Source organism: Nanorana parkeri, unplaced genomic scaffold (assembly GCF_000935625.1).
Source record: "Nanorana parkeri isolate BGI_ZX_2015 unplaced genomic scaffold, ASM93562v1 scaffold192, whole genome shotgun sequence".
Taxonomy (NCBI): Eukaryota; Metazoa; Chordata; class Amphibia; order Anura; family Dicroglossidae; genus Nanorana; species Nanorana parkeri.
The window spans coordinates 1,051,894-1,063,613 of record NW_017306460.1 but is presented as its reverse complement, the minus strand read 5'-3'; the positions used below and the strand labels follow the sequence as shown (position 1 = coordinate 1,063,613).

The window sequence follows — 11,720 nt, the reverse complement described above, 5'->3', positions numbered from 1 at the left end:
TGCCTACTACTCATGTGCCTCTATGAAGTGAAAACATCACAAAAACTGTCATATAAAAGGTGGTATGTTACAAAAACCAACCCATGGCAATTAGAAAGAACCAAAATATTTGATTTATTTAAGTCTCATTTATCGCTATGGGTATCCCTTCCACCGCTTTTTATTTTTTATTAATCGAGGCCATATGGTTGTCCTGAAGGGTCCATTTTCATTTTTATAAGCTTGTGTTTTGATAAAACGTCAAGAAATAGAAGAACTGGGGCCGAGACAACAATACAGTTGTGTTGTCCATAAATAGTAACAATGAAAGGTGTTATAAAAATAAACACATAAGTATTTACATGAAAAATGTTTGGGACAAGAGTCCGGTAACTTTAAACCACTTGAAACCCCTACAGTTTTCTGTAGGCATTTCTAGCAGCAAAAAGGATTGGACCTTGGCTCTCCAAAGCCAAAAACTAGACGGGATTCTTCTTCTCCCAGAACATGTCCATGTGAATCAGTCTTAAGCCTTAGCAGTGTTTCACATTCCAAAACCACTTTAATCACATTAATTGATGTTGGCAAGTGTCGATGGCATATGTTTGGTGGAGCTATCCAAGAAGGTCATCTCAAGTCTTCCAGTCTCCTCCAATTTTATCCACAACTCAGAATGGTGTGCTGGATGATATATAAAGCCCATCTGAGTTCCAAGTTGTGTATTTCAAGCTTTACAATGACTTTGTCCCAACTCCAGGAGAACCTCGTCATTGCAGACTGAACACGGCATCCTTTGTCTGTAGACTTCAGTTGTCTGACCAGAAACGAATCTTGGCCATGTAAGACTTTCTCAAGTTTGAGGGTATACCCCAAGGCAGCTCAGATAAGGATCTCTACCATTTCAGAAGCATTGGAGCTTTTAGCAGAGGACATGGTTTCTGGAAGAAAAATGAAAGAAAAGAAAAAGCGTTATAAGTAAACGGTAGATCCAGGAAAAATGCATGTTATAACTGCAATAAGACAAGTGGATAGATTAACTACAGCAACCAGATTTTGGCTATTCTTTTAGGGCAGACTAAAATGGATTTGTTATCAGGCAACACACTCACTATTTTCAACATAGGCTTGAACGGCCCTGAATCAGCAGGTTGCAATACCACCCTAACATGTGCTTAAAGTGGCCTCTCAGTTTAATACTACTGGATGTAATTTCAGCACACCTTAAGTGATATGTAGTTTTCTATAAGTGTCATTGCAGAATGATGAATCAGGACCACTGTGTTACGTTTTAAACGTCAAAATATTCCCAATACTCAGCACACAAACTTTAAGTGAAGTATTTAATTATCATGCTAAAGTATTTCACTTCCACATTAGTAAGATTTCAGTCGAATGCTCAATATCTTAACTGCTGTAATACTTAATTACAATAACAAACTGGTCATATTAAAACGATAATAATAATTCAAAGTATTAAACTGATGTGCTAATTACAGGCATCGCTATCATTTCATATGTATTTGACACACGCCATATTGTAATATTTGAGATGCCAGCATAGGAATAGCAATAGACTGACAGACATTAATATAAAGTCTCCGAACACCCTGTCAGGCTCATAGCAAATTGTTTTAGCATGACTGGATTATGTGCCTAGCTGTAGATTTGTACTCGCATTATTTCTTCCTCTGATTCAGACCTCACAAAGGCCTTTGAATATATATGAGATGAAACAATCATGTGACCATCCAGTATGTGGACAAATAATACATGAGTGAATTCCACAGAGTGAACTATAACAAGTATAGACAGTGTGTCTGCTTGTACTGTGGAAGATTGTATCATCGCCTGTGATAGACAGAGTGATGCATCCAGTGCTTCTGGGCATTTACATTGCCCTACTATGTGTCGACATCTTAAAAGGAGTATGTGGGGTCACAATGGCCCGTTTTCATTGGTTGAGGGGGAGGACATTCCAAACATGCCTGTGGCTTTGGATGGTAAGCAGATATGCTGCATCTTCTCAGAAAGAAGCAAATGGTGATGTGAAATTATGGCGGTGGTTGAGTTACTTGGGTAGTGGGAAATATGAGTCGGCCAAAAGGCTTCCAACATTTATTGTTTTTTTATACATGGAACTATTCTGAGAAGGTTGGATACCGTAGAAGAGGAATGCTCAATCATGTTATCTGGGGACTAGTGTGTAAGCAGGTTAGATCTCAAAAGAAAAGGTCCCTATTACCCCAAAATTGAAGGAAAGGTGTTGTGACTAGTAAGATGTCTCCTTTCATTTCTAACCTGCCCTGTTTGGGCCCCAATTACTGCTAAATGTAATTGTGTATTTCTTGAAAAAAAATGTTTTAAATACCAGTAAAACTATTTTTGTAAAAAATATTGGAGATTGTCATATCTATTAATCACATCTCTTCTTTTTTACCTTATCTGACTGGTAGGTCGGCATTAACAGTCCTATTTCCGTAGCCCCATTTACATAAACCAGACCTGAAATTTCTATTTTCTTTTTAACATTTGATCAATATCTGCCACTATACGGCAGCACGGCTTATGTTAGCTCTCAATCAATCTCATGATCTTTCTTTCATACGCTAGCAATGCTCCCTTCCCCCTTCCTTGCAGTCTCTTGGCCTCACACCTGCATTCTGTTCCCAGTTGCATAGCTGAGATTCATTGAGATTAGTCATCACCAAGGGAGGCCAAGCCTTGGCAGGGATTGTGTGAGGAGAAAGCTCTCAGCTATGCAGGGCTCGGCACTGGCTCAGCCTGGGGGAGGGGAGGTGAGCGAGTGCAGCTTTTGCCATTGCGAAACATTCTCTAAACATCAGCCTTCACTCACTAGTCGGAGAAAAGGCACCCGTCCTACCTACTCATCATCCAGACTTGTTTTAGCTAGGAATTAGTAATGAGCTGGTACCCAGGGGCAGTGTTTGTAAGCGGTGTTTATTGGGAGAAAACGCAATGTTTACTGTTTATGTTTCTCCGAAATCGTGTGTGGTCAAAACACACCTACTACTTATATTCATATAGTGTTTCATGGGAACTGACATTTCTGGTACGAAGTATGAAAAGTCAGCAATGCCACAGCCACCCAATTTGATGTAAATATTTTCAGGTTTTCTAAAAAAAAATGCACATCTGTTGTACTTAATAAAGACTAGACTGCCCAACATTATTTCCTCATGAGACATCATGTTGGGTAGTTACTCATATCAACCAATCAAGTTCAACTTCTCTAGTAGAAGTAAAAAGAAGACTGTGAGGTCTACGGGTAGCAAAGATAACTCTTTCCGACAGGAACAATGACACCCCAAAAAGATGTGGTCCTTACCTAGTGAGGACGAGGTGTTCCTGTCCAGAATGCAGTCTGTCACACTTGTCTGGTCTGTTGAATACTCTGTCTGGGTGCTACCATCTTTACTGCCATGCTTGGTGTGAACGGGCAAGGTGCTCATGTTGGCAGATGTTGATTTACTTACTGGAGGGAATTAGAAAGAAGAACAATTAAGCATTGCCAAAAGGACATCACAAAAACGTGTTATCCATCTCATTAGACATAATCTGCTGTAATCACCTGGTGCTCCTTGTGAAGTATTGTTCACTTGTCTTTCACCAGCTGCTGAGTTTGAGCTTGGCACAGATGGAGTGAATATTGAGGGCACTGACTTAGCAGGTCGCAGGAGGCCCTGGTGAGGTTTACGTTGCTGTAAGACTTTAATGACTGCATCCTTCTCCAGTATCTGTGCATGCAGAGCTTTGATTCTATTAATAAAACAACAGAACACAGGTTAGAAAGGAAAAAAAAATACAGTAGAAGTACATGATCAGAACAAAGTCAACAGTTATACAGAAAATAGTGGATCAGACCTACCTGTTCTCCATTTCTTGGTGCCTGTGGCTGACTATTAGCAGGTCCTCATTGAAGCTATTGTTTGGCGAATGGCGGGGTGAGTGGTTGATGATGGTAGTGTCTCGCTGAGCGGCTGCAGTGGCTGCAGCATCCATGGCAAACTGGCGCATAGTACGTTCTTCCAAATACTTCTGTTCCCACTTGGTCATGTCGGCCTCCAGAGCCAATATCCGTTCTTCCTTCTCCCTCAGCTGCTCAGAAAGGACATAGACAGAGACTTCTGGAGAATGGCTTCCATTTTGCATCATTGGTTGCCTCTGTTAGAAAAGTAATTGGAGTGAGTTTTTGGGTCATGTGGAATAAAAAAAACATGCAATAAATGTATGACACCAAGTGGTGGCATGCAACTCACCTGCTGAGCCCTTAAGTTTTTCAACTCCTGCTCCAATCTCGTCCGCAGACGCAATTCCAGTTGTTCCCTCTTCTCACAGGCAGCCTGGAGCTGGCTTAATGCCTGCTGTAGTCTTTCCACTTTTTCCACATACGCCCTCTTCTTGCGCAGCTCATCTTCAGTGCGAGCGGCTGTGAACTGGGCATTACTCAGAGCCTTTTCCAGGAGCTCTGCCCTTCGGCGCTGGTCCTCATTGGCACTTCGTAAGAGGCTAACCTCTCTATCTAACTTCTCTTTATCTAGCTGCTGTTCACGGCCTGTAATGAAGAATGGGAAGGTCATTAGCAACTTCATACCTCTGTAGGTGCATATACATCAATATATAAATATAAAAGTTTCATATTGGCTCCTCACTTGCTAGTAATATCCTGAGTTGTTAACACATTTGGTGAATGGATATGAAGTATCGGTATCTTTACTATGCCAGCTAATATTTCTCACTACACATGCTTTAGATTTAATTTCAGCATGGCTTCACATCTTAAAGTGCACCTGTCGGCCATTCTGTGCAACCACAGTCAACTAGCATATTAGCTGTTCCTAGTGAATTTATAGGTCAAGGTCATTACTTATTCACAGTGAGTGGTGAGTCTTTCAGTTTAGGGTTCAAGCAATGAAGCTGTTTCTGGTGGGAAGATCATTACAGAAACAAACATACACCCAAGAAACAAACAAAACGGCTGCAAATAGAGCAGCCATAATATGCCTAAGAGGTTTTGGAATGATGCTTTTAAAAACGTCACTCCATTCACAAAAGAAATGACCAGTGAGGTTCTGAACGATCAGCAAACACGATGAAGGGATCCATTCAGTATCATAAGCTGTGTACATAACCAAGAGGCCTATGAGATTTGGAGGTGTTTGCAGGAGCTTTGTGTGTGTGTAGAATGACCTAAAGAAGAGTATTTTTAAGAGTATGTTAAACTTGACTGCTCCTGTACTGTTCCATGAAAAGGTTAAGCAAACATGCAGGTTCCCAGGCTTGGAGCAGTAAGATAGCTGGAACATGACAGCTCAAGGATGTATATCCTGGTAAGACCAGTTCTCCCTGGTGGTGGTTCCAACTATCCCAGCAAGGAAATACACTAGAACTTCAGTTTATTGTGAGTGTGTGTATAAGGCATCAGGAATAATACACATTAGCTGAGTGTAGATTCCAAAGAATTCAGAAACCCAAACCCTAATGGATAGGTTGAATATGTTTAACTACTGGCCCGCTATTCTATCATTGGCCACAAAGAATAGGAGGACTTATGTGTCTGGTGACATGATCTGGAGATCATCTATTTTCCAACATCTGGCTGCTTTCTTAGGCTAAATTAGCTGACTTACATTTATATAGCTTTGTATTACTACCATATATAAAAAGTGTTAACAGCACATAGTCAAAGACACAAAATGTTCTACATTATATCTATAATTTACCAGAGGTGTATATCAATGTGTGCAGTAATTTAGTAATTCACAATTATAGAATGATATGCTATACTATTCACAATTTGTTTTCATTTGTTTTAATGTTTATATTATATTTAGCACAGTTAAAAAAAAAGTCCTATCCTGTTAACCCATGCAGCACTGATGTCGTACTTTTTTCTCTGCAGTCTTCTTTCCCCCTTCCTGTGAAGAAAAGGAGGGGGCTGGGCAGATCAGCTACTGGAATGTGAAGAATTCAGGTCACATTGAACTCTGTTTGTTTGCTAAAGCAACATAATCTTTTCTTCAGGAAGCAGAGAAAGGACACACCTCCCCTGCATCCTTCAAGGTGCGTTAGGTCAAATCCCACGTACACAGCTCATGCAAAAAGATGTTTGTTTATTGAGTCAAATAAACCCGGTATTATGCATTTTAACTGTATTATGACTGGTAGGGCCAATCACACCACAAGAATTAGGTAATCCTTCTTATCATAGAGTGTATGTCGAGAAAAGGAGAAAACTTTTTTTGTTTTCTTTAAACGTAATCGAGTTCTCTGTGTTTAAAGGGCTTATAAATCTAAACATGTAGCCTGAAACATTTACAAAAATTACCGGGGACTAATCCAAATTAAAAACGGCCAAGAAAGAGAGCTATTATTATGGGGAGCACTATTTTGTGATACATAGGGGTCACGTTGAGATATTGCACTGAAGCACACTCTTTAGCCTAAGATAGCCATGAACTGACCTATATGCCCTATACAGAAAATACCCATTACGAATGATGTCTTATGCTAGAATAACCTTCAAGTATATGATCATGAATGTTTTGAACCTCTTAAAGCTGGCCATACACTAGTAGATTTTTGTACATACGAAATATTTCATGAGAACATTTAATAATGCAATCAGAGAATGACGATTGTCTTTCAAAATTTTGCTCGATTTTAACATAAACATTTTGGAATGAATGAATGAGTTCCCCGAATGCAAACCACATTCACTGTTGGAATTTCCATCCTGTTCCTTCGATTCTTTCATCAGTACAGTAAAAAAAAAAAAAACATCATCAATTTGACCCCATTAACTACTAAAAATTTGAATTAATGTTTCAAAAACATTTTTTTCTAACACAATTCTACTGGTGTATGGCCACTACTGTATTCATGTGGATTTACTGGCCCGGTTAATAGTCCAGTCTCAAAAGTAATAACTTACACTGAGCAAGCAGTTTGGATACAGTTCCTTGACTGTCTTCCCTTTGCTCCATATTCCGGACTGCTAGTTGTTTGTTTGCAGTTTCCAGCCGTTCTAAAAAAAAAAGACAACACAAAATGATTACAGGATAGGTTGACTCTATGCAGCTCTCTACTGACATGGCCTGATTTCCAAAATAACCTCTCCATTAAATGGGGTATTCTGGGATGTCTTCTTTTGGATATGATTTTAAGAAATTGCAATTAACTATAATGCTGATGAGCTATATAGGTTAATGAGTTTTGTCAGGAAAGCTCCATTGTTGTCCCCGGGCCCCTGCTGTTCGGTATCTCTTGCTACATGGCTGTTTAAGACCTTGATGCTCTTAAGAGATAGAGTCCGCTCACTTAAGCCTAATATCTGTTGTAAAGGGCTAACGCTGATTGATAGCTTCACCAGAGCGTACTATTGTTGTAAAAGCTCCTCCTCTGTGCTAGAGATTCCTCACCTCTTAGGTCACGGTTGAAGTCCTGCATGCGCCTCATCTCTCCTTCCATCTTGGTCCTCATGGCACTCTCAAGGGACTCCCGCTTAGAGGATGCTTTCATGAGATTCTCATATGCTTCGGAAATTCGCTGAATTTCAGTCTCCAGCTAAAAAATCATAAAATGAATGTCAAGATTATTGGGATGTTGATGATATGGCATAAAGAGCTTTATTTATGAACAAAGAAAATGCATGTACTTAGGGCATACCTCAGAATGTATGTATCTGTAAATTTAATTATAATAAATTTAATTTTGTTGAATTGCCATAAGACATAGAAAGCTATTACTCTTTGTGTCTTGTTATTAAATAATATCTGATTTGTTACAACATATCATCACACTTAGATTAATTGTCATCAATTTTTTAAATGTGGTGAAATAATTCCAGCTCTAAGTAAGAACACCTTAAAAAATAAGATCCCATATACATATTGGTCAAGTACCAGTATATATCTATTGTAATCAGAGCCAACTGCTTGGAGTAACTATCATATATAATTTTCCTAACCACAAATGTGTACACATTCAAGCAATATACTTTCAGTTTAATAGTTGATTTTTCAACTCTGGCAAATGCCATGGTAAGCTATGGTATTGCTTACATTTAAACACTGTCTGCAGACTCAATGCCACCTGCTTGTCTGGACTGCACATTTGCTAAAGGCTGGACCCCCTCCCCTCTCTATTCCTTACAGCTGAGGCCTTCCTAACACAGCCACCTTTTCATCCCTACACAATGGCTCATTGATGCAGCATCAGGTCAGCTCAAGCAGAGCACAAAACCCGAGCAACTGTCAGTGGCCCTGAGCTCTACGTGTGCCTCTAACAAATGTCTCATAGCCGGGCCATTGTGCGAAGATCCCTCGCAGCTGTTAAAGGGGAGACTATAGGGAAGAGGGGGGGGGGGGCAATGAAAGTGAAAGAGATGACAAAAACTAAAGACACCCCACCCTCCCTGACCAGCTGGGGAACCTACTACAATACCCTGTTTGTTAAAAGAAATCATGTTTTGGACTGTGGTGCGTTTTTAAGGGTTGAGTGTAGGAGAGGCAGCTGCTAAATTCCAATTGAGTTACCTGCTGCACTTGGAATACATTCCTAAAGAACCTCCATAGCATCTACAAAATGATGCTTTTATATACAAGACTGACTGAGCTTTGTTAATAAAGTTATTAAATGTCATTGGTGTCATACTCATATAGGAGTACTTTGTAAAGCAAGGCTAAAGGAAATGGATATTTCCAAATCAGACTCATTTTCAAGCCTTCTTCACAACAAGGCCGGTTTGAATCTGATTGGTTGCAATATCCATTTTGCACCCTCCACTTCCTTGTCCCCATAGGTAATCTGCTCTTACCTTCTGGATCCTCACTGCTTTGTCGCTGTAACTTTCAAGTTCCCGGCGTAGCTTTTCATTCTCTTGCAGCAGAGCATCCATTCGAGCCATGTGTGTACCTGCTGCGTTGAAAGGTGCCATCTGCCCATAGTGCAGGTTTGGATCTGGCATCGGCCTGCAAGAAACAAATTGATGCTCATGTTTAGATATAAAAAACAGAAGCCTCAAAGCAATAATAAAGTGTTGTTTTAACATTAAATATAAAAATGATAGAGGTACTTGAATCCCTAGTGCAGCCGAAGACTGGTGGTTCCTAAAGCCTCAAATGAACCAACACGCTTAAGTGTACATTGGACACATTTTATAACACTTATTGAAAGATTAACTTTAGAGCTGAATGCGGGGCTTGTACAGTCTTGCACTCTCTCCACTACTGGAACATCTATCACTCTGAATCAGTATTCAGAAGCATCAGGCACACATCCAAAAATAATGCAATAACTTCTAAAAACCAATGCTAGATCATACAAGACAAGGTATTTCTACTACATCTTTACACAACACAGTATTCTGAATAATACAACCGGAATTTATATTGATCACGGGCAAAGTAAATCAATGAGTATAAGAATTTCCTGTAAACACTATCGATCTGGCTTATCTAGAATCTGCACCTTATGATCAATATGTAATTCCAGATTCCAGTGCCTGCAAGGAAGACATTAGGGTTAGGTGTGCTCTCTGAAGCCTGTCTCATGGACCATCCTTTTAGACTCCACAGCCTAGAACTAGGAATTCATGATGGGCTATCACAATGGAACTGGTATTTCCGTTAATGGATGTTGTTGCAGCCAAAGGGGTTACAAGAATTAACATGGGAACAGATTCTTTCATTGTGAGACTGGACATTTTTCTTAACCATTATCTTCCCCCACTGGCTTACGGAGTCACTTCCTGTCTCTGTCTATCTCATCCTGTGTGAACAATACAAAATTGTTGCAACCTAGCCAGACCTATGTTTATTGTCAGGGATCTCTTAAAAGTCAAACACATTAGAGTTAAAAGGGAATTTTGCACACCCCCTTTTGAGGCAGCTATTAATATTATGCCATACCTACTACGTGCATAACTACAACTCCATGTGCAAGACTGCAGGGAAGAAGTCTGCCTGCTAGTTATCTGCTCTTTCCTGAAATTCTTAACATACACTGTATGATGACGACTCATACAATAATGTTTATATGCACAGATAGCATGCAATGAAACTGTGTGCATCTTAGCTAGAAAATAAATGCTAGTGGTGGCAGACAATTGTCAGCATGCTAAATGCTTTTTGTAACAGTCAATTAACAGCCATCTAAGATTTTTTAAAGATCTTTGCTGTCCAAAGGAATTTGATAATAAAAATGAGTAAAGGTGTGAAACATCTAGCAATGTCAAGTATATGAATTGACCATACGAATTGTGACTTTGACCTTTTCTGTTGCATAGGTATTATAAACACTAATGGCTGCCAGAAAAAACCTAGACACAAAGTCTGTAAAAAAAAAGCTCCTCTACCACATATCACAGCGTTCTGAAGAGGCAACATAGTTATCGGTTACACATCTGTGCTCACCTGATTTCAGGCTGATGGTACATAGGAAGGTCTCCTGAATAGCATCTTTGCTCTGAAGCATAACCCCTGAGATTAGGGTCAGGTTGGTTGTAACTTGGGTACTCAGGAGGAGCATTCCTATATTGCATTCCGTCTTCCTGTTGTCCACGAGCAACTGAAAGCTGGTACTGCCTTGTAAGCTGGGGAAAGCTATGAGAGGAGGTCATAAGGTTCTGCGATTTAGCACCATTGCGTTCTAGAGACATCTGCAGCAACCTTTCACTCAAGGACCTAACATGACCATGCTTCAGCTCCATAAGTGACTGGTCTTGGCGTGTAGGAGCGTGTTCTACCTTCTGGATATGTTGCGCTGCATAGTACTGAGACAAGGCAGCTTTGGCTTCTTCATAGGTTGGAAGCTCCTCACCCTTATGGTGATACTCATAAGCTTTATACATAGGATTCTCCAGGTAGAAATGGTCACAATGATGCTCCTGCCCTTGAGGCTCCTGCCTTGTAGAAGGGCTACCCTGCATCTCCTCCTGTTCAAGGCTTTCCAAGGAAGATCTGGGGCTTCCACTGCCCCCTCCAGCCCGTAAGGCCTGTTGCTGGATGGCTAATAAGGTACGATTTTCACTCAGATTTCCATATCTCAGCTGCTCCTGGATGAGACGGTGAAGGACTGTTCCAGATGAATCCTCTGCAGTTCTCATCCTTACTCAAAAAATAAATAATCCCACCAAATGTTGATAAGCTATCAATAATGAACAATAATCCTTTCTCCAAATCTTCTTCTGATCTATGGAACTGCTGTGAAAAGCCTGTGAAGGAAAGGGAATACATTTTTAAGGATATTAAAAAAAAAAAAAAAAAAATGTGAAAGGATTAATTCATATAGACCTACCATCCCTGGTGGATCTAAGATATCCCTGATCGGCTTAAAGAAAGCAATTAACATTTCCTTCTTTATATTTTTTTCCCAAAAAAAATGCTTTACAAAAGGTGAAAAGGACCAGATAAGATCAGAGACTTCCTAGCCTATAGCTCAAGGCTGAAGGATCTTGATTATTAGTGAGTATTCAACTGAAATTGACATGAAAGGACTGACCTTGGTGGCACCTTGTTGTGGTTAATTGCACATACCTTTCTACTGCTCCTGTCCCTCAACTCCTGCTGTTTCACAGCAACCTGGAGAGGTAAGACTTTTGCCCTGTTTTGTTTTTAGGAGGAGGAGGAATGTATTAATGATTGGAATTTTTCCCTCCTCTTTCTGAGAAGATAAAGTCCAGTATTTCTCTGGTATGCCCCCCTGCAGCTTCTGTTTTGGAG

General features: G+C 40.0%; 1 protein-coding gene across 1 annotated transcript; it reads right to left on the bottom strand.

Annotated features, from left to right (window-relative positions):
- Positions 1–162: 162 nt before the first annotated feature.
- Positions 163–11,191, bottom strand: AMOTL2 (angiomotin like 2). Its single transcript, XM_018555330.1, has 9 exons — positions 10,413–11,191; positions 8,816–8,969; positions 7,419–7,563; positions 6,932–7,024; positions 4,257–4,552; positions 3,866–4,161; positions 3,569–3,756; positions 3,326–3,472; positions 163–917 (listed from the first exon to the last, which is right to left on the bottom strand). Exons 1-9 carry the CDS (start codon positions 11,102–11,104, stop codon positions 859–861), a joined length of 2,070 nt encoding a protein of 689 aa, XP_018410832.1. The 5' UTR covers positions 11,105–11,191; the 3' UTR covers positions 163–858.
- Between the last annotated feature and the right edge of the window lie 529 nt (positions 11,192–11,720).

Excerpts from the sequence above, each read along its gene's own strand:
- AMOTL2 (XM_018555330.1), bottom strand. The coding sequence starts at position 11,104 with ATGAGAACTGCAGAGGATTCATCTGGAACAGTCCTTCACCGTCTCATC. Across the intron at positions 7,025-7,418 it reads CTTCAACCGTGACCTAAGAG|AACGGCTGGAAACTGCAAAC; the intron begins GTGAGGAATCTC and ends TTTTTTTTTTAG. Across the intron at positions 4,162-4,256 it reads AAAACTTAAGGGCTCAGCAG|AGGCAACCAATGATGCAAAA; the intron begins GTGAGTTGCATG and ends CTTTTCTAACAG.